General features: G+C 43.8%; 1 protein-coding gene across 1 annotated transcript in view; it reads right to left on the bottom strand.

The window, feature by feature from the left end:
• Nucleotides 1-23,886, bottom strand: part of LOC117040745 (sodium channel protein type 8 subunit alpha-like) — a 107,650-nt gene that overhangs the window by 8,966 nt on the left and 74,798 nt on the right. Inside the window, 7 exon segments of the mRNA XM_033138716.1 lie at nt 2,676-2,780; nt 3,401-3,538; nt 4,876-4,929; nt 7,722-8,006; nt 14,299-14,421; nt 21,909-22,082; nt 23,699-23,853. Of these exon segments, the coding sequence (XP_032994607.1) occupies nt 2,676-2,780; nt 3,401-3,538; nt 4,876-4,929; nt 7,722-8,006; nt 14,299-14,421; nt 21,909-22,082; nt 23,699-23,853 (1,034 nt within the window).

Raw genomic sequence — 23,886 nt, forward strand, 5'->3', positions numbered from 1 at the left:
GAATAACTGGTTGTTTCATTTTTTTCTAATTCCCAACATTCCAGCTATTTATTTAATCTGCAAATAAAGCAGGGGGCGGAGTCATAGCTCTGTGGCAGAGCATCTGCTTTGATGCAGAAGGTCCCAGGTTCGATCTTTGGCATCTCTAGTTAGGGCTGGGAAGTGGGAAAGACTCCTGAAGAGCCACTGCCAGTCAGTGTGGGCAATACTGAGCTAGATGGACCAAGAGTTTGATTTTGCATAATGTGGCTTCCAATGTATCTATGTCTTAAGGGGAGGGTCATCCCCTTAAGTGGTTAGAACACCTTGCACCCAAGTTTTCCTCCCTGGCATCTGCATGTACGGCTAAGAATCTCCCCTGCCTGAAACCCTGGAGAGCTGCTGCCAGTCAGTGTATGCAGTACTGAGCTAGATGGTTTGACTTGGGGGAAAGTACCTTTCCAGTAACACAGTCCATATTTGTTTGTTTGTTTGTTTGCTTGTTTTCTTTATTTACTACATTTATACTCCTCCATTTCCCCCAAGGTGTCCAAGGAAGTAAACATGATTTTCTTTTCATCTTTGTAACAACTTTGCAAGGTTGGCAAGGTTGAGAGAGGACAACTGGTCCAAGGTCATGCAATGAGCTTCTTGGCTGAGTGGGGATTTGAACCTGGGCCTCCCTCAGGTCCGACCTAGCCCAACATTCTTAACTGCTATACTTCCCTGGCTCTCTTATTTGCTTAATCCAATTTTTTTCATGCTCCTGCCAACCTAGCGGTTCGAAAACACGTCAAAGTGCAAGTAGTTAAATAGGTAAACAGTGTTTCTGTGCACCAGAAGCAGCTGGTTCGCCAGAAGCGGCTTAGTCATGCTGTCCACATGACCCGGAAGCTGTCTGCGGACAAACACTGGCTCCCTCGGCCTATAGAGCGAGATGAGCGCCGCAACCCCATAGTCGCCATTGACTGGACTTAATCTGTCCAGGGGTCCTTTACCTTTTACCTTTTACTTCAAAAATACAAGGAAGACACTTAATTTTCCAGTAAGTGAGGAAGAAGAATGCCAAGCAAACTTGAGTAAATACTACTGGCTCACTTGGGCTTCCTATGGACAGAGGACTCCAAAAAGTTTGAGAAATTATGAAGCCAACCCCTGACAAATCTGTTTCCAAAATGTTTATGTAAACATCAGATACTGTAATTCTGGAATGAAGCTAGGATTACTTTTACTCATAAAACATATCAAGGTAGTTTAAACCAGGAATGGGTAACCTTTTCCATGAAGGGCCATTTCTCAGGGGTGGCATACTAGTGGTGGGCAGGACAGGTGCAAAAAATGGGGGGGGCCCCTCCTTTTCTGCCAGTTTAACAAGGGACACATGACCTGAGGAAATGAAATATTACTTTTATAGAGGGATAACTTAACCAGAGTTGTATCACTGGCCTACCTAGCTCCATGGTGTCTACACTGACTGACAACAGCCCTCTGGGATTTTTATGCAGTCCTATTCCAGCATACCTGGATATGTCAGGGACTGAACCAGGGACCTTCCGCATGTCAAGCAGATGTTCAGCCGCTGACGCCAGTTCTAGAGTAGACCACACATTTAAAGCACGTGACTTCCTCTAGAGAATCCTGGGAACTGTAGCTCTGTGAGTGGGAAGCTACAGTTTCCAGGATTCTCTGGGTGAAATCATGTGCTTTAAATGTGTGTTGAATGTATGATGTGGGAAATGGGAGGCGCCCTCCGGAGGGATCTTTGTACTCCGGCGCCAGATATGCTTAAGATGCCCCTGCACCTAACCTTACTACGCCTCTGGTTATTGCCCCCTTCATCACGGGAGTCCTGGGCCCATGTCATGCCACCCCGCCAGCCAAAAGGTCGACAACTCTGGGAAAACGGGGGGCGACCATGGCTTGCCCCCCCTAGTTTTGATCCTGGGTACGCCCCTGCTCTAGCGCAAGAACATTCTTCCTAAAAACCCAAACATTCTTCCTAAACCACCTTTGAAGAGTAGTTGCAGCCCCGTAATGCTGCTTCAGGAGATCACTTAAATGTAACAGAAACATAATAATACTGAGTATTCTGGGCTGGCAGTGACTTTTTTGCAACGTGCCATGGTCCAAGAGCCCTGCTTGGTGCTGCCATTTGACCCTTCTGCCTGCTGCTGGTCCCTTGATTATGTAACAGTGCCAGGGAAATTATTCACCATTTTTATTTTTCCTCAGTGCCCTGATGTTCTTGATTTTTGTATCCACTCTGTAACACCACAGGGAGATTAAAATGATGGGTGGCTTGAAGCTCATAACCATGTGACAAGGTGCGGTGGGGCAGTTTGAAAGGGGCGCTCTGAAGTAGCAGTGGGGCCTATAACCTGGTTCCAGCTCTGGGTGTTTCATGCTCATTATTATGTGCATTACAACCATGTAAGATAAATGCATGTTGTTATTCCCACCAGCTTGGGAATGGGGAGCTGAGGCTAAGAGATTGCGGCTGGCCCAAGGCTATCTGCTGGCAGGTGAGATTTGAAGCAGGGGCTTCCTGAGGTAGCTTTGTGCCTCAGCCATGACACGCCAGCTCAAAATAAGAAGGGATCAAACCTCAAAGAGCAAGAGCTGGATGCTGGAAAAGTGTGAAGACTTTATTTGAGTGTACAAGGAGCAGCATATTGGGAATAAGCCCGAAAACTCACCAGAGGCCTTGGAATTGGCTTCTGAGGTTTCTTGGAGCCCAGTTTTTTCATGGCGTTGTAGTATTTCTTCTGCTCCTCTGTCATGAAGATATCCTGACCTCCAAAGTAAAGGAAGGAAAAGGAAATAAAGCTGGTTACAATCTGTTCACCTTTGCTTAAAGATGAAGGTACAACTGAAGTGGGGTAGCCATTTCTCCTTACTCTAGGAGGTAAACAAAAAAAAATATGGAGAAAATTACATTGTCACTGGCAGACAATGAGAGAAGATACGCTAGTTCCTGGTAGTTCAGGACTTAGAATATATTTAGTAGTTTTGAAGAAGCTATTGGATCTAAGTTCAAAGTGTGGCACAATAATTGCTTGAAATGGAACTGTATGATGGCAGCTCCAAGTAGCAAGTCCTTTGTGTGAGGCTAGTGTGAATGTTTTGTTCCAGTATGGTGAAAAATCACTGAAAAAGAAACATTCATTTCAGGGGACAAAAAAAAGTCCTCTCTGTGAAGAAGACACATTCACACAACCATGCCACCATGTGGCAATCGTAGTGGCAACTTGCATGTGTGAATCAGTATCTTTCGTAAGCTGCAAGTTTCAGGGAATTCCATGGATTATTTATTGGAAGTTAATTCAGAGAGTATCCAGGATTTGTGTACGCTCTCTTCATCTTAAAAAAAAAAATGGGGGGGGGGGGTTGAGGGTCCTGTCAGTATGAAAAGTTGACCTATCTTTTTCTTCTGCTGATTGAAATTGTCAATGATGACACCGATAAAGAGGTTCAAGGTGAAGAAGGATCCGAAGATGATGAAGATGACAAAGTAGATGTACATATAGATGTTGTCCTCATACTTGGGCTGCTGATCTTGCTGTGTGCATAAGAGAAAACAATACACATATTTCAGAAGCTGCAACCTGTAAGAGGGATTTAACAAAGGGCTTGGAAAAATCTTTGCAATTCATTCATTCATTTTTTTTTATCATCAAATATGCTCTCTGAAGTTATTGTCCCCCCTGAGTGGCGGACTTTGGTAGCCTTTTGTAATATGGTGCCCTGTGCAAGGCCAAACTTGGGTGTCCCAAAATGGATATTCTTAATTGTAGATCTTAATTTTGTGCCCATCAGCTCTATGCCCTTGCCAGGCTGCTGCCAGCGACTCCCGGGTGGTTGCCCAGGAACATACAAAGACAAGGAATGTTCTGACCGTCCCTTTTATCTCATTCTTTACAGAGAGAGGCTATAGAACCCAGCCTCTTGGATAATGGCGTTGTCCCGAGTGAATCTCCACCCCCCGTCTCTCCCACTTCCTCCTTCATCTATCTCATTGTCTCTCCTACGGGTGCTGCTATGTGCCCTCTGTCTTTGAGCTCTTTGCTTTCCTACTTTCAAGGCTTGTCAGGTTCTGGGAGATGGGGGGGCCTGGAATGCTTTCTAAAGACACTGTGTCCATAAACTGTCGCCTCCCCCCCCCAGTGATTCCTCCTCCTCCTCTCCTATTATTTCCCAACTTATCCCCTCATCTGCATCTGAGCTGTGACCTCCCTCAAACCCCTGTCATAAATCTAAACTGTCTTCCTCTTCTCTAGAAGGGTCCGACTGGGAAGGCATTCTCCACCATTCCTCCTCTGCCCAGTCCCTGACAGCCCTGTGTGAGAGAAACCACCCACGCCACCCTAAAATCCGATACTCGTCCCGACCAAAAGTTCCATAGTAACCCAGAGTGAACATAAAGCTCTGGCAAGATTGGGTTACTCCACCCACTTCAGTGTTGCAGGATTCTGCATCATATATTTCGCATATACAGTGGTAACTCAGGTTGCGCACACAATTGGTTCCGGGATGCCATTCGCACCCCGAACAGTGTGCAACCCGGACGGCGCTTCTGCACATGCGCGAACTGTGCAGGATGCTTCTGCGCACGCACGCACCGCGCAGACATGTGTAGAAGCATCTGTGCTCTGTGTTACACTTCCGGGTTTGCAGAGTACGCAACCCAAACGTACGTAACACGGAGTGTTCACAACCCGAGGCATGACTGTACAGTGGCAGTCCTTGGGGTTCTAGGGACAGCTGGATTGGGATGATGGGGCAATTTTTTTTGCAGCTATGACTTTGCAAGGTGCCATTCTTTTAAAATGGCACGGAAAAAACATTGTTTTAAATACCAGCTCTGTGATAACAGGGACAGAAGTGGATGTACTTTACCTTTCTAGAATCTACTGCTGCATACATTATGTCCATCCAGCCTTTAAAGGTTGCCTATAGAGGGAAACACACATTTTTTGATAGGGGAAAATGATTTTTCTCATTAAAAAACAAAACACCTGTACAGGAGGACTATATAAAAGAGCATCTCTTTGTAGGTCATTTGGCACATAAAATATTCAACAATTTGTTTGGATATAGTGACTGGCTCAAAGTCATCTTCTCTTTTCCACCTGCGGTTTGGGTGAAGGCAAATTTATTAATATGGGCCCTCCTGTCGCCTGATGGTTCCTTCGATTGGTTATGCCATTTCTTATGAATCCATGTTGCTCAGATTGTGGTGAAGTTTATTTTCTCCTTAGGGGGAATTTACTAATGTGCTTGGAAACAACTGATTTCATTCTCTTGAACATTCTCTTGGCCACCAGACTCAGTTATTTACAACAAGAGCCTTCTCTGCAACCTGCGTATAATATACCAGAACCGGCCTGCCCATTAGGCACGTACCCCTCTTGCCGAGTTTTGGTGAGAGGGGGTGCATTTTGGTGCATGGCAGAAATGGTAGGGTGCAGTGTGGGGGAGGGGGGAGGGGAGTCCCATTCCTGTTTTGCCTTGGGTGGCGAAACAGGATGGGCTGCCGCTGCGATATACTAACTACAAATGATCAATCTATCTGATGCGTCTCTTCCATAAATCTACACAATTCAAATTGCATTTACAGTGGTACCTCGAGTCACACCCGATCTGTTCCGGGGTGCCATGTGCACCTCAAAAAGTCCGTAACCCAAGCGGCGGTTTTGCGCATGCGCAAAAGCGCGATAGAGCGCTTCTGCGCATGCATGAACTGCATGCTCGCCGGGGGAAACACGGAAGTAAACACTTCCAGGTTTCCCGCATTCGCAACCCGAAAAAAACGCAACCCGAAGTGAACGTAACCCAAGGTATGACTGTACAGTGATTTGTCTGTAGGAAAAAAGAGCAGTAAAAAGGATTTATGCGCAAGGCTAAATCAAAGAAAGCAAAGTTCAAAAGGTTTATACATAAAAATGCTTTTTTGTTTTGGACCATTTTCCTTCAAATAAATATCCAGTAAATTAATACAGCACACACCATCTCGTCTTCTTCACTCCACTGAAGTTATTACCCTCTGCTGTGTTGTACCTCATATATACCGTAGATCAATATTGGGAACCACCCCATGGGAGTCTCCCTAGGCTACACCCCTTTCCCCATGTCACACACAACACACCATTCCTGTTCTGCACCCTCCCTGAGTGCTTCTGCCTGGCTGCAATGAGTGTTTGAACTGTGATAATGCCTCTTGCTTTCCTGGAAGGTGGAGGGAGAGATCAAGATGTATTTGTGGTGTGTGTAGAAGCCTCTGACATTTGCCCCACTGGAGTGTAACAATAAAACAATGAACAGGATGGTGATGCAATGATTACTGCATTGAACCACTGACATATTAGAAGTTAACTCTTCATTTACTGCATTTGCTATTGTTTAAGACAGGCACGGCCAAACTTGGCCCTCCAGCTGTTTTGGGACTACAACTCCCATCACCCCTAGCTAGCAGGACCAGTGGTCAGGGATGATGGGAATTGTAGTCCCAAAACAGCTAGAAGGCATGGCCATGCCTGGTAAGATAAAACTGATTTGGGAAAGAAACCACTTTTGCCATTTTTTAATGGACATTTACAGATAGGTGCCTTGGTGATGTTATCTTGTGTCAATCACTGGAATGTACAAAGGTCACAATCTCTTGCTTTGTCTACTTTTGCCTCTGACAAAGCCCACTGATGGCATGTAGCTCTCGGAAGGTTCTCCACGGCCCTCAAGACAGAGAATATTCCTCACTCCTGATATATATTGGCTGGGAGGTATGAGAATTACTTGTTGGGCAGCACAGAGGGCTGCAGGAAGGTCTCTGCATGTATGCACGAAACTCACTTGATTGGATGGAAGGCATGCAAATGCACTGGAGGAGGAGAAGAAGAAGAGGAAGAAGAAGAAAAGGAGTTTGGATTTGATATCCCACTTTATCACTACCCTAAGGAGTCTCAAAGCGGCTACCAATCTCCTTTCCCTTCCTACCCCACAACAAACACTCTGTGAGGTGAGTGAGGCTGAGAGACTTCAGAGAGAAGTGTGACTAGCCCAATGTCACCGAGCAGCTGCATGCGGAGGAGCAGGGACGTGAACCTGGTTCACCAGATTACGAGTCCACCAGCAAAATGGACTTCCGCCCACACAAGAGGACTTTCCCTTCCTCCTCTGCACTTCCCACACCCCTCCCAAACCTATTTGGTTGACCCTCTGTAGAAGATACCGGGGCCACAGCAAGAAGGACACAAAACCACAGTCTCATTGTGCAAACTGGAAATTCGCTTGCACAATGCTGGACATCAAGCAAAATATCTGGAACAGTACATCTAAAATGGTCGGGGGAAATTATCAACCAACTATTCTCCCATTTCCTTGCTGCCACATTCCTCTCTTCACAAAGTTTCCCAATCACTTAGCTCAGACTTCACCCTGCTCAGGAGACGATAACCTACCACTGGCGACCCCTACAAGTACCGTAAAGAGCAACCCAACCTCTTGAATCCTGACTGGTAAATGGGAGAGAGGTGGTAATAGTTAAGCTTCTCTCCTCTCCTTGAAACCTAACTAGCCTAAATATGAAAATTGGGTCTTGTTCTCTCTCCATAGGTGAGAAGATACTATTTTCTTGATGAATTTGCATGGGACTTCACACGGGGAAGCCAATATTTGCAACCATCAAACACTGAACAGAGATAACCCATTATTTCCAGGAGAAGTCAAGTGACAAAGGCAGAACTTACAATTTGCAGAAGGGCCAGGTACCCTGCACCAACATTGTCAAAGTTAATCTTCACGTTCTTCCATCGGATCTCCGTTTCGTTGGGATTCATGAGCTTCTCGCAGTCTGACTTGTTGTTGACTTCTTCTATCTCGAATCGATACTCGGACGTCTCATTAAAGCAGTAATGATACTTCCCAGCAAAAAGATTAACCCCCATTATGCTGAAAATCAGCCAGAAGATAAGGCAGACCAACAACACATTCATAATGGATGGTATAGCTCCCACCAAGGCATTCACAACCACCTGTATTAGAAGTGGGGAGGAAGGAGGAGAGAGTTTCAGTACAGAAGAGAGGATGACTTAGAAGCAAAACATAGACATGCCTAGTTTTAATGGGGGGAATCAAAAGCAGGGCTGGTTGCAATAAAAAAAGATACTCTCTCTGTCCACTGTCATTTTTTTTTTTAAAAAAGAAAGCCTTTATATTTCAAGAGATTGTTAGGCAACTTATTCTTTTGGTTTTGCCATTCAGTAAAATATGTGGTGGACGAAGAAAGAGACCATACCTTATCTCAATAACAACAGGACTGCTGGCTGACTCCATCAGCTAAGCCAGAGAATGTGAAATTGAATAGGCTTAAAGAATTTCAGCCAGCAAAAATTTCCCCCTTTAAAACCAGACTTATGGATTTTTATGGGCAAGGTATATCCTACTCCCATATAGAAAAGTGAGGGGTTTTGAGCCATTTATTTCAAATGGGAGTAGGAATGGGTATCGAGGTTGCTCTATGGCTTAGCAGTGGCTTAGTGTAAAAACAATCAAGGCTGTATTTATTGTTTGATAAGCAAGGCCAATCATATCTGAAGAGCTGAGCATGCATGTTTGCAAGCTCAAAAAGAAAAGCCATATTCCCTCCCCTGAAACAAAGCAAATGAAACCAATACTTTTTCAACACGGCTTCCCTCCCACTTTTTTCCCCCTTGTCCCTGCCACTACAGATGATATTTGTGAAAATTCGAAGAAAGTCTAATGGAGTTGTCATTTATTTATTTTTATTAGGATTTCCTATGTTGGGAATGAATGAAAAGTTTAGGCTGCGATGCTATACGCACCTGGGAGAAAACCTCATTGAACTGATTGCACTTTTAAAGCCTTAGAAAGCTGCCTTACATTAAGTCAGACAGTTGGTCCATATAGTTCAGAACTGCCTACTGTTGATGGAAGTGACTCTTTTGGGTTTCAGACAAGAAGTCTTTCTCAGTTCTACATGGCATTGCCAGGGATTGCATCTTGGGCACGCAGAGAAAGTGTGTTCTCTACTACTGATCTGCTTCCTCCCTTTCCATTTTTCTTTCAAAACTGTCTTCAGTCTTCTCTGGGTACTTTGGACTCAAGGCTCTTATCCTTTGATTAAGATGTATATATCGCTCCTTCCGGCGTCTTAAACGGGGGATTAAAAACAACAACATGCATGTCTATTCTACAATGTTTGACATGCATTTTGTCACACAGATTCTGAAAGCGTGCCATTCTGAATCTATGATTCCACAGGATATGGAGCTATTAAATGCTCATTTGGGGACCAAAGCAATTTTTAAAAAGTAACTACAACCTCTCCCGTTTGCAGAGGAAGCGTACATAGCACACCATTATTGCTTGCAAAGGGAATGGCGTTGGGACCTCTTGCTTCCTTTCAGTTTTACAGTTTCTGTGCAGTAGCTATCAAGTCCCCATTACCAAGCAATTACAGTTTCTTCCAAAGCCATTCACAGCTCAACCAGCAGTCTCTGAGGCTTCTTTCGCAGTGAATTAGGATTAACTGGATAGCACTGACATTGCGCGAGCACTTATTTCTTTGCCAGCAGGTGCCACTGTTGCTATACATACGGTATGGAAAAGGCAACCGCTTGCAGTGTCACACACCGCAATCTATATGTACCGGTATGTGCAGCAGAAAAATACGTCATGTGTAAGGCAGAATGCGTACAAAAATCATTACACCCAATAGTCAATTGATTTCTCTGCATATACTTGCAAAGTAATAATAATAATACATACGCTTAAATTCAGAACCTTCAGTCTAAATCTCAGATCCTGATATGAGCTTCAGAATTTGTCCCTTCTATAGCCACAATTTATCTGGAACAGGGCAACTAGTGAAAATGTAAAGCAGTGCAATTATTGGCCAGACATTGTGACTTTAAAACTGCTTTGGCATTTGGGGTTGATCTATTAATCATAAAATAGGACCCAAGTTTTCTCGTTCTTCTACTCATTAACTTAAATATATGTAACCAATATATATACTAAACAAATGGTAAAAAATCATCATCAAGTATTATGAGAGGGAACATGGCTTTTTCATGTGACTGTGTATTAGAAATTGTCAAGAGGTACATGCATGTTTCATAGCAATACTATCAACCTCCCTCCCCCAGAAAAATACAGCTGAGTACATTCTTTGAAATGTAAGTTATTAGAGCATAGAAGAAAGCAAAAGACCTACATTTAGTGCTACTTAGCAAGATCATTTCAGTTCTTATTTTCTTTCATTTTGGCTCAGATTGTTCTTTTTTATTGTTTGAGGGGTATAAGATTAAATCAGTGCTAATAACAAGGAAGGGAAAATGATGCAAAATAGCCCAGTAAGTGGATTTTGATTTGCTAAACTAAGAAAATAACACTTTTCCAACTCTAAAGGTAAAGGGACCCCTGACCATTAGGTCCAGTCGTGTCCGACTCTGGGGTTGCGGCGCTCATCTCGTGTTACTGGCCAAGGGAGATGGCGTACAGCTTCCGGGTCATGTGGCCAGCATGACTAAGCTGCTTCTGGTGAACCAGAGCAGCGCACGGAAACGCCGTTTACCTTCCCGCTGGAGTGGTACCTATTTATCTACTTGCACTTTGACGTGCTTTCAAACTGCTAGGTGGGCAGGAGCAGGGACCGAGCAATGGGAGCTCACCCCGTCGCGGGGATTTGAACCGCCGACCTTCTGATCAGCAAGCCCTAGGCTCTGTGGTTTAACCCACAGCGCCACCCGCTTGTGTATGATTTATGGGTGTAAATCTTTTATTGCTATCTTCAGATTATCTGGCAGAAAATGAAAAAAAACTAGCCTTCATCAGATCTGTGATCCATCTAGTTTATTAACCTTTCCTCAAACATGTCAAATATCCAGCAGTTGAAAGGTGACAGTAAACTGAAGGTGTTCTGGGCTCCCTGAAATTTCTCAGATTTTACGTCCCTTCAGACATGGGCTGCATTTGTGCTAAAGATGGGTTCTCCACTAGAGACACCTGGTCATGCCTTGAAACATCTGAGGTAAGTCCCACTAAGGGGTCTTACTCCCTAGTAAATGGCACTGCAATCCTAAATGTGTACTTACTAGGCAGTAAGCCCTATTCAAAACAGCAGGACTTATTTCTGGGTAAACATGTGAAAAATTGCGCTGTAAATCTAGTTCAACTTCATACCTAAGCGGGCATGGGGACTCAAAACCTAAACACAATTGGTTATATTATGGAGAAGCTTTAAGCCATACTGAAATTAATGGCATTTATCCAGCCACAACTTTCTTAGGATTGCCCACAATTCAGTGCATAGTTACATGCACAGATCTCATCTAAATCAATGGGGCTTAGGCACGATTAACCCTCTGCTGAATTATGAAGGCTCAAGAACAATCTATACTAGGAAATAAACCATGTAGCACATAGTTTCTGGAAAGCCACTTCCACTTTAGGAGGAGGTGAAGTTGCAAGCACTCATGACCCCTTCACGTGTGCAGGGGTGTGGTCAGCCCTGAGCGATTGGGGGGGGATTACCGGCTGCGTCACTGCCCAGGCAACCAAGCCGATTGCTCTGGGGTGTGTGGCCTGCTTGATTTAAGCAGGACGCAGCGGGAATCTCACCCCTTTTCGCGCTTCCAGCTGCTCCGGTTTTCCCACCCTTCCTCCCTTTCGGTTTTTTCATCTCTTGACCTTGCCATGGACTTCGGTTGGTCGCTGTTGAGGGGCCTGGTAGGACTTTTTCCACTTGGCAAATTGGCACCGGCCACTTGGTTTTCGCCTACCTCGTAGCAAATCGCCACAACTTTGTAAGGTTTGGCGGTTAGGCATTGGAATACAGTGGTACCTCGGGTTACATACGCTTCAGGTTACATACTTTGCTAACCCAGAAATAACGCTTCAGGTTAAGAACTTTGCTTCAGGATAAGAACAGAAATTGTGCTCTGGCGGCGCAGCGGCAGCGGGAGGCCCCATTAGCTAAAGTGGTGCTTCAGATTAAGAACAGTTTCAGGTTAAGAACGGATCTCTGGAATTAAGTACGTAACCAGAGGTACCACTGTATTGCTGGAGAGGGGGGGGTAGCGCCATTCCCTCCCCTGCACTTTGAAGGGCATTCCGTTAAAGGATTCCGGGGGTGTGGCCCTGTCCGAAGCCTGGGGAGACTAGGGCCTAAGGCACGACCCCTATCAGTGGCCCCGGGGGAGCTCCTAGTTGATGTGTATCAGCAGGACTCCCCCTACTGGTGGTTAACTCTTCCCAGGCTCCGCACAGACGGGTGGAAGTCAGATATAGTGGGTTAGGTCCAATGCCTAAGCCAATACCGCTCACAATCTGTAACCAATAAAGTTGTGGCCTTTTCATCCCATTAACCTAAAATACTGTTGTCAAGTGTCTTATTCAACCTCGGGGGGGGGGGGGTCGGGACCTTGCCACACAACTGCATTACTGCATCACACTGTGGTGTGTAAAAAACAACAACAACACTCCCTGCATTTCTCCCTAAGCAGGGAAGAAAAGGAAGCTAGAACCCTCTCATTGTACCTGGGTTTCCGCAGACAAGAAAGTTCTGATGCATAAGTGTGGGAAAATTCAAACATGCACAGAGCTAAAGACAGAAATTATGTAGTCTTAGCAAATGTCCTGCTTGCAGGCTTCCCATAGGCTTCTGGTTGGCCACTGTGACAATAGGATGCAGTTCCTAGGTCCTGTTTTCTGGTTTCAGTGGGGCCAGCTTCCATCCAGGAAATGTTTTATGTGGGGGGCATAGTACATAATATTTAGGATGAAAAATTCAAATAGAGAATATCTGTGCTTTCTCTGAATGGCCTGAGCTACCTGTTAATAGCTTTTTTTTCTTATAGAAGTTACCTATACTCTTTGAGGCCGCAATCCTATAAACACTTACTTGGGAGAGCAAATATGATTGAAATCAGCAGGACTTAATTTGCAACCCTAACTCCACTTACCTGGGAGTAAGCCCCATCGAATTAAAATAGTACTCACTCCTGAGCAGACATGGTAAAGATTGACACCTTAAACATGCTGAGGATCATGCTAAACATTGCATCTTTCTAACCCCATTTTGGGATGTGTGAATAGCTCAGATCTCAAACTCTGAAATCAAACACTTTTTTAGGTCTTTGCATAGTAGTTGTAGTTCTTCATTATGTCATCTCCCAATTCTCTCCCCACCTGTATCCCATTTCTATTTATAATGATATTCTTGCTTGACTTATAATGCAGCAGACACCCATAATTCAATGCATGTTTACTCAGAAGTAAGTCTCGTGGTGTTCAATGGAGCCTATTCCTTAATAAGTATGTTTAGGTTTGAAACTGTTGCATTATTTCCTTTGCACACAGACCAAGATGGGTAACCCTGGGCTGGTTTTGCATGAGATTATTTCACACACAGACGTTTTGTTTTAACACAGCAACATCAAAATGGCCATTTCCCATTAAAGCCTGGAAATTACCAGATACACTTGGCAGCGGAATCTTCTAACAATTCCAGGAAAATTCAGGTTCTGTGCTTTTACTTGTGATTTGTTGCTAATATCGCCGTGACAGGACAAGGGGACCGTAAAGCATGGTAAAAGGGGAAAGGAGAATAGGGAGGGAAGCTGAACTACCAGTCAAGGCTGCCAGTCATTGAGGACTGGACTGAGAACAACGAGGTGCAAACGAGAGGAATTAAACCAGTACTCTTTTTCTTTTGGGACGGCTAAGCTCCTCCACCAACCACCAGCGCTTTCCTACCGCCATGAATAACCCCATGCAAGAGATAGAAGCTATACGGGTTTTCAACCTCTTTTGATTGATACCTTTGGCAGTAAGCCTTTTCTTTATGGGGAAGGGGAGAAGAAAAACAACAACAAGGGGCGGTTCAAATTCTGCTTCTTTGCACCTAGTGATTCTCCCTGTTTCAAAACTTACAGCCAGAAAATGCCCCCCCCCCCAAGATGCTAGAGGTATCAGAAGCCAGGCTAAATAAGAGCAGCCAAGTGCCAACAGAGAATCTACAAATGACATGTGGTTTGGGCCAGTAATGAGGCAGCTTGATATATCTCCCTTTTTTTTCTTCTTCTTCTCTTCCAATAAACAATTTTAAAAAAAGGGAGAAGTGTGCAGCAGGGGTGAAGGTGAACCATAAACAGAGGGAGGTGATCAAGTCAGCAGCTGCATCATGATTCTGTTTGTCGTTATGTCTTTCTACCAGTTTGATCAGTTCTAGCATGCTTTTAAAATAAAAACCCCGGTAATCCACAGGCATGCAGAAGGATCAGCTCACTAATGGCATCTTACCCTCATCCCCTCAAATCGGGACAACGCTCTTAAAGGCCTCAAAGCTCTGAGTGTCCTAAGGGATTTAATGGCACCTAGTTCCGAGTAGCCAAGGGCATTAGCTACAAGGCTGACTAAAGAGACCTACACAGAAAACAGAAAAAAGAAAGAGAAAAAAAAGGAAAAAAGGAAGGAAAAAAAAGAGGTTCCAGACTGTTAGAATAAATCCCCTAGCACTGAAGGTTTTTTATTTTTTTATTTTTTAAATCCATCCCCCAAAGTGGACTGCAGGCAGGCCCAAAGTCCACCCCCATTTAGATTGATAGCGAAGACATGACCACACCAGCTGCCTACTTCACTTCACTGAAACGACCTGGAAGGAAATAATGCGGTTGAGAGAGGCATAAGAATAAAACAAAAGGGCGGGAAAATGTGTGAGATAGAGAAAGAGAGAGAGGCAGAGACACACAGACGGAAACGGGGTCTGTCGGAAGGTTAGGAGCCCAAACGGATGACAAGAACCTTACCCTCGCCCTCTTAACAGTCTGCAGGATCCCAGCAGCGCCCATTAAATTAAGCCAGACAAATTTTTAAAGGTACCTATGAGAAAGAATACAGATAAATACACACACTGCACAAGCCGCCTTAGTTCTCTCATTCAGACGGGGCAGATAGTGGGCCTGCCTGGCTCATTTCCATTGGCGTGACACGGCAGAGATTTGAGGGGAGAAGGGGAAGCGTCTAGGTTCTCGCCTCCTTTGGGGGGGGGGGAAGCCAACAGCGAAACACACTGAACAGTGTGCAGCGGTTAAGGGGTGAGGGTAAATCATTTTAAGCTCTTTATTGAGATGCTGGATTGCAATTCATCTACGGGGGCCAGTCCTCCCAGTAAAATGCTATACATTATGGTGAATAAGAATTGTGGTGTACAATTAGAGAGACGTATTTCCTTGTGCCCCGAAACCCACTGCTAAAATGGTTGGGACGGAGCAAACCTTTATGCATTATGGAATCGGTAGGCAAAGCCCATGTATCCCTGCTATATCCTCAAACATTATCAGAGGATTGTTTTTGGCGCCCACTTACAACAATTTCGATTAGGCAAGCCTGTCTAGAAATGTAGAAGTTACATGTGTTTTAATCTCCTTTTAGCTATTGTTTATTTTCATCGTCTTTTGAAAGTTTTAAAATACCTGTTTTAGACTGTTTCATTTTTAATGGAGCATTTTAGTGTTATATTTTATACTTCATTAAATTGCCTAGAGAGGGTTTGGGGGGTTTTTTGGCAGTCAAACGGTATATAAATTGTGTTGACTCAATCAATCAATCAATCAATCAATCAATCAAGTAACATAAAATTTTTTTTACTCTGCATACTGTGTGCGTGTCAGTTGGGGGGCAGTGTGTAGATCACCATTTGCAGTGTGGCTGTTGCTTCTGTGTGGTTAATAATAATAATAATAAACTTTATTTGCATAGCCAGCAGCCATTGCAACAAAAGATACACAATGTACAGTTAAAAACAATAGTGGATAAAAAGATCGATCAAATGGTTATGATTGTCGTTCAAATAGTGGCCCTTAATCTCATTGCGCCCTCAATAAATCTAGCAACGTTTGTTGTCAGCTCATTTTGATCAGTGTGGTTCATTCCTAAAAGGTAAAAAGGTAAAGGACCCCTGGACAGTTAAGTCCAGTCAAAGGCGACTATGGGGTTTCAGGCTTTCAGGCTGAGGGAGCCAGTGTTTGTCCACAGACATCTTTCTGGGTCATGTGGCCAGCATGACTAAACTGCTTCTGGTGCAACAGAACACTGTGACGGAAATCAGAGTGCACGGAAACGCTGTTTACCTTCCCACTGCAGTGGTACTTATTTATCTACTTGTGCTGGTGTGCTTTTGAACTGCTGATTGGCAGAAGCTGGGTCAGAGCAATGGGAGCTCACCCCATCGCGGGGATTCGAACCGCTGACCTTCTGACTGGCAAGCCCAAGAGGCTCAGTGGTTTAGACCACAGTGCCACCCACAGTGTTCATTCCTATACTGCTGTGGTTCAGTTTAAATACAGGAATCATGAGGGCTGGACACACAATGGGGCTTCTTCCCGTCTTAGCATTGTCAGGATTCAGCTGCAACCACTGTTGCTGCATATGAGTGTAATCGGGTCGTTCACCTGTCCCATGAGGTTTCTGCATATAGATATTAACAAGTATAGGACCTGATCATGCCGATAGAGTGACTATGTCTATATGTCGTCTATTCCTCGTGGGACTGGAGTGGTTGAAGCTGGCAGAGAGCAGTTCAGACTCACGAGGCAGAATCAGAGGTTGTAGAGGAAGGGGGATAAGGAGGCAGAGATCAGGTGGGCTGATGATGAAGCCAGGGGGGTCTCCCCCTCCTGATGTGACCAGCTCCCACCCCCACCCTGGTCTCCCCAGAACCTGAGGAGGTATAATAAGGGTGGAACAGGCAAGGCAAAGAAGTCTCAGGTTGCTTGGGACAGACCCAGGGGAGGAGGAGACAGGGAGTTGTGGGAAGGCATGGACCTTCAGTCCTCACAACTGGAGCAAGACCTGCTGGGAAGAGTTGCTGTGTGTACTAGGTCTCAGCTCTCTTGTTTCTTTGAATAAAGAGTTAACTTCACTGACACCTTGTGAGTTATTGATGACCAGATCCTGACTCCTGCCTTGACAACAGATATGAGAATAAGGGTGTTATTCTTTTTTTTTTTTATGTAAGTGAATTTAGAATGGAGAAAGGTTGATTTACTAAATTCTGGTTATAGATGTTTTTATGCTGTTCTGTGATAGAAACAATCTTTGCTCTTCCTCTCTCTCGCTCTCTTTTTAAGGTAACATAAAATGGGACTGTGTATGAACTGACACCAATCTTGATCTCCCATGTTTCCCTTTCACGTGTTATGGTGATGCTGCAAGGTACAGGTAATTTACACACTAATTTTATTTCTTTATACAGGTGGTAAACACACTAAGGTTACAATTTTATACAGGTGGTATATACATGCTAATTTTATACAGGTGGTGTACACATTAATTTTATGATTTTATACAGGTGATATAGACACAAATTTTATATGAAGCATCTCTAAGGGGAATATTATTTTTGCTTACTGCCGCCCCCCTACTTTTCTCCTAGTTTGGGGATTGAAATTCAGGAGGCAAGATGTGCTTTATTAGGGAGCTATTTTAAAATCCCACCTGACAATTCTTTAATATTTATGTTGCGTTAACTGGTAGAAGAAGGAAGGAGGCATTGGTTTTCTTCTTGTTTTGTCTCTTGATATATTAAAATAGACCTGTGGCTCTGGGGAGACAACAGTCTTCAGACGGCTGCCAAAGGTTTATGCCTAAAGGCACCAGCTCATTGAGGACATGTAACTAAGTTTGGGTAAGAGTGCTTTGGAACTGAGAGAATAAGAATAATATGGGTTTTATTTAACCAATTAAGAAAAGGAGGAATGGGCTATACAGTGTTTGGGGGGGGGCACGAGTTACTGTAGAACTGTACCGTATAGTGAAGGCTAAAGTACTGGGAATAAAGGAAGGATTTAGTAGAAGTTAAAGCTGTTTTGAGGACCTAATGGTTGAAAAGTGTGTTACATATCTAAATCAATACAAGCCGGTGGGACTTAAGCTTGCATAAGCACGAGTTTAATGCAAATTAAATTAGGAGCAGGCAGTTCAACATGTATATGTGATACAGACAAAAATAGTATTTGTAAGCCAGGGGTTGGCTGGCCTGTGTCCCTCTAAATGCTGTTGGACTCCAACTCCCATCAGCCCCAGAAACCATGATCAATGGTCAAGGATGATGGGACTTATAGTCAAACAAAAAACAAAACAAAAACAAAATATGGAGGGCCATGGGTTAGCCACTCCTGCTTTAAAAATTTCGCCTGAAATTATAAAAGAAGCTCTACTGTTAAAATAGTAAGCTTCCCAGAATTATATTTCAGCAATGTTTTTGCAGTGTCTTTGAAAAAACGATTGAAGCACAATATATTAATAGTCGGCCACATAAAAAATCTTCCCCCCCAAAAAAGGTGTGTTCACATAGGGCACGTTTAAAGCCAAAATTAAGCTCTTTTAAGTTCCATGGAGTTCAGTGAGTGAAGAAAACATACGTTTAACTCTCTCTAGCTGAAACAAATGAGAAGTAAAAGTGCTTAATAAATGGATCATTTTTGTAATTCATGAAAAAATGTGTTTTAGCCAGTCCTGAATAGATATTGGTAGAAAACCAGAACCCCTCCAGAACTAGTATATACAGATTTCATTTATTTAATTATTATTGCTATTATAAATAATAATAATTTCATTGATGAACTGCTTCCTATGAGGCATCTCAAGTGATTTACAGTAGTTGTCCCTACGTACTTGACACTTACTCTCTTAAACAATGAGAAATTAGTTTAAAGGAAAGAATCTCTGCTTGACTTTTAACAGGAATTTTAGTTTTCCACTTGTCTTTTGAGACAAAGAATAGCAAGGGGAAGTGCAGTCGTGCTAGAGATATGAAATTTCCCCCAACATAAAAACAGACAGTCAACATTTATTACTGAAAAAAACCAAAACACTTTGGGGGAAGAAAAGACAAATAGCACTAAATATATCCAAGACATTTCCTTCTAAAATTATGAATGCTAGCAGTAAACTAACAAGAAACAAACAGATCATTTACATTGGCCTATAATGTTAATTTTCAGAATAATAATTTCAGCAAAAAATGCATAATGGTTGGGTTTCTGATATGGAACTGAAAAGTAATCACATTTTCCCAAACGAAACGAAACAGAACAGTAGGAACAGAACGTATCATTGCTCAGAAAAAGAGACGCACAAATATATCCCACAACTTCAGGAATCAGAAAAGAACTACATGGAAGAACTTTCCCCCCAAAACTCAGAAATACCACTTGCACATGGTTTGAAATAATGCAGCCATTTTAGAGATCTTAATATAATACTATTAGCAAAAGTGGGGAACCTCTGGCTCACCAGATTGCTCTGAACTATAACTCCCACCCGTCTCTGAAAGCATTGCCAATGGCCAGGGATGATGGGAGTTGTAGTTCTTCAACATCTGGAGGACCAAAGATTTCACACACCTGCTATTAGGACAGGATGCTCTTTGCAGATTTTTGTTTCACTTCATTTTAGCCAAATATCATCAAAATATTTTAGTAGCTGTCTCTGAAAGTTTCATTTTCTTTCTTTCTAATCACATAACAGTAGCATCCATGAAAAAGGTATGTGCTGTTAAAAATAAAATCACCTCACTTTCAGATCTTCTTTTCCACGAAGAGAGGGAATGAGTTCACAATAACATTTTGCAATCTTGGCCCATGGAGGTTGCCAGGTATGGTCACAGAGACCCCTGCCATCCATTACAAGCAACAAGCAGAGCCAAACTAATTGTTATATTAAATACATATGGGCAGTTGCTTGTGTCCTTGTGTTGTTGAATGGTGCTGTGCTGCAGGTTAACAGTTTTCCTTGTACTGCAGCCCTGAGGGGAAAATCATCCCTGGTAGCTGCTGTTTTCCTAGGAGGGAAGTTGCAATTGATGCCAATCACAGCTTCCCTTCCAGGGAAATAGCAGTGAGAAGGAGGGGGGTTGTGGGAAAGGGGAAAAGGGAAAAGGGTTTAAAAGCCTTCCACCGATGCCTTGGAGGGGAAAATCATCCCTGGTAGCTGCTGTTTTCCTAGGAGAGAAGTTGCAATGGACGCCAATCACACCTTCCCTTCCAGGGAAATAGCAGTGAGAAGGATTGGGGTTGTGGGAAAGAAGACAAGGACATGTTGTTGTTGTTGTTCAGTCGTTCAGTCGTGTCCGACTCTTCGTGACCCCATGGACCAGAGCACGCCAGGCACGCCTATCCTTCACTGCCTCCCGCAGTTTGGCCAAACTCATGTTAGTAGCTTCGAGAACACTGTCCAACCATCTCATCCTCTGTCGTCCCCTTCTCCTTGTGCCCTCCATCTTTCCCAACATCAGGGTCTTTTCTAGGGAGTCTTCTCTTCTCATGAGGTGGCCAAAGTACTGGAGCCTCAACTTCAGGATCTGTCCTTCTAGTGAGCACTCAGGGCTGATTTCTTTGAGAATGGATAGGTTTGATCTTCTTGCAGTCCATGGGATTCTCAAGAGTCTCCTCCAGCACCATAATTCAAAAGCATCAATTCTTCGGCGATCAGCCTTCTTTATGGTCCAGCTCTCACTTTCATACATTACTACTGGAAAAACCATAGCTTTAACTATACGGACCTTTGTCGGCAAGGTGATGTCTTTGCTTTTTAAGATGTTGTCTAGGTTTGTCATTGCTTTTCTCCCAAGAAGCAGGCGTCTTCTAATTTCGTGACTAATTTCGTGACAAGGACATGGCCCAGGGCAATTGAAGACTGGTGCACTCCCCACCCAACCCATCTCCATTGTGTGCTACCTCTGTCTGTAATCTTTGCAAGGATTCACAACTGGACCCTATTACACAGGGGGTATTTGCAAACATTATGGGACACTTAAAGATTAATTGCCAGTTTTTGGTGCTGTCCCCCCAAGTAAGCCTAACGAAAACTCTGTCGCTCAGCCTCATTCAATGTGGGCTGGGCAGGTCAAGCGAACTTGGGTTGCTTGACATTTCTTACAAGGGAGGGAAAGAAATATTCCTTGCAGAAAGGATACCGTTCCTCCACTGCCTCCCACAGTGCAATTAAAATATGGAGGGAGGCACACAGGTGAGCATCTTACAATACTTGAGGCAGATGGGTGGAAAGATGGAGAAGCTTTAGCGCAAGGGGTGCTTATCTAGCACGTACTCACACCTCCTTCGGTAACACTGAAAGAGAATCCTTGCTTTTGAGGAAGGTGGAATATTGAAGACATGCGATTCTGTGGTTCATTCTTGATCAGTACTGGAACTCCAAGCTCAGATTGGGCATTCTGGGGTGAAGCACAACAATATTCCCTGTTCTGGGTCTTTGGTTTGTTAAATGGATCAGATTGGTTAGATTTCAATTTTCTGCATTTTATTCCCTCTTATTCCCCTGAATAATGCAGCATTACTGGGTACTGACGATTCCAAAAGATTCTGTCAACTGCACCATTCACCAATACTTCGATTGTTGGATTTTCTTGCAAAACTATTTTTGTTTGTCTGCTGTTTCTGTGCCCTTTTCTCGGTTTCAGTCAACATTCCGATTCCAATGAAAAAGCAGGCCTGAAAGTGAAAGTATGGAACCGTGCAATTTGAATCACTGGAGTAGAGAGCATAGAACAATTCTATTTTGATGGATCGGTCCTGTTCACACATGTATACACATATTGGTGAACTCCCAACACTTGGTTCAGGAGTGGAGAAACTGTGCCCCTCAAGATTTTGCTGGATTACAACTCCCATCATCCCTGGCCATGGGCCAAACTGGCAGGGGCTGATGTTACTGGAGTCGGGGGGGGGGGATAGGTTCTCCACCCCTGTCGTTATTGGAGCCCAGATTTAGAAAGCTACAGGAACGGTATCGTCGGGCCTCATTTATCTGTGCAAAGGAATGCCCCAGTCCTGCTTAAAAAACAACAAAACAACCAATGCATGGATTGGAAAAAGCAAAATGATACCTACTGCTACAATGAGGAAATCTAGCCAGCACCAGGCGTTAGTGAAGAACTTCACGAATCCATAGGCACACCACTTCAACAACATTTCGAGGATAAAGATGTAAGTGAAGACTTTGTCTGCATACTCCAAGACAGTCCGTATGGTCTTTCTCTGTTCTATGTAAATATCCTCAAAGGCCTAAGGAGTAACAAGGCAACAAGGTTATCACACTCTTTTCCTGGCAGCAGAGTGAGCTAGAAATAAAAAAAACTGGGTCCAAAAACTTGTGGGAGACACGCAGACTTCTCAAGGAACGTATAGTTCACACATGTCTACAGATATCACACATCTCCCAACGCTTGAAGCATTGTTGGAGAGACACAGAAGCTGCTTCCATGTGGGTGGAATGCCATTTCCAGTCTATCTCTAGGAAGGACACCAGCTGGATTATATGGTGTTTTTTTCTTCTCATGTAAGTGTTCCCCAATCCTTGGGGATGAACAATATAGACATTGGAAAGACGCAGGTAATTTGCCTGGACTTCATTGGTAGATATTACCCTGTATGATCTGGCCATGCAAAAGTGGTTCCAATGTTTTTCTGGTTGTGTAGAAACTGGTTGTTGTTAGTATTTTCTTTTTGTTTTTTAAGTATTGTATCCGAGGCAATGCCAAATAAACGAAATATCTGCTGGAGTCACTTGCTCACTGTGCTTGTCAAAGACACCTAGTGTGTTTTGCACAAGTAATATAGTAAGTGACTCCAGAGTTGACGTCAGCACAAAGCATTCTCAGGCAGCTTTGGGGAGACCCAACACCCAATACTTAAACTTGCGTTTCACCCTGTTAAAAGCAAACATGCATACCAGCTCTAGATAGTCACAATTTTAAGTTCTTAACAAATGTTCCAGTAGCTGTGTTTACTTCGAGAACATTCTGGTGGAAAAAACAACACCACGACCACTACAAAAACATGATTGTTACTGGTGACACAAAGGTAAAGTTCATAGGTCCCTTCATGAACACTAAGGGGGCCCCCATAGAAGAAGGGGGGAAGCACTGGATGGTAAGGTTAAATGTAAAGGTAAAGGACCCCGAATGGTTACGTCCAGTCAAAAGGGACTATGGGGTTGCGGCGCTCATCACGCTTTCAGGCCGAGGGAGCTGCCGTTTGTCCACAGACATCTTTCTGGGTCATGTGATGTGGCCAGCATGACTAAACTGCTTCTGGCACAATGGAACACCGTGGCAGAAACCAGAGCGCACAGAAACACCGTTTACCTTCCCGCCGCAGTGGTACCTGCTGTATTTATCTACTTGCACTGGCGTGCTTTCAAACTGCTAGGTTGGCAGGAACTGGGACAGAGCAATGACAGCTCACTCCATTGCGGGGATTCGAACCGCCAACCTTCTGATCGGCAAGCCCAAGAGGCTCAGTGGTTTAGACCACAGCGCCACCCGCGTCCCTACTGGATGGTAGACAATTTCAACTATTGTGCTGGCCAAGTGACTGTAAGAACAACATCTGAATTTCCCGAGTTTGTAAACTGAGCAAATGCACCAATAGAAACTTCCATCCTTGGGTGACCAGCAGCTTTGAGGACAGGTAATCTTCCCCAGCATGCAGACAAAGGGATAACCTCAATGGTCCCAATCCTTTCCCACTCCTGACAGCAGCTCTTTAACTTTGAAAACAAACACACACTTGGCTGTTTGAAATGCTTTTTACACATTTCGTGTATTGTCTAGTTTGACCCCCAAATTGACACTAAGAGATTACATAGAGAAGAGCCAATATAATATAACTCTGCTCACCAAGGCTCCACTGCTTAGCAAGATCATGAAGATAATGAACGTTTCAAACCAGTTATGCTCCACAATAAGAAAGCATGTCTTTCGTAAGTTCCACCAAGACTTGCCCCACCCTTCTTCAATGCCGACTTCGCAGCACTTGAACCGCTGAACACAGCCTGCAAATGTAAAATTAGCACAGGTTTTCCGTG

The sequence above is a fragment of the Lacerta agilis genome, chromosome 2 (assembly GCF_009819535.1).
Source record: "Lacerta agilis isolate rLacAgi1 chromosome 2, rLacAgi1.pri, whole genome shotgun sequence".
Lineage (NCBI taxonomy): Eukaryota > Metazoa > Chordata > Lepidosauria > Squamata > Lacertidae > Lacerta > Lacerta agilis.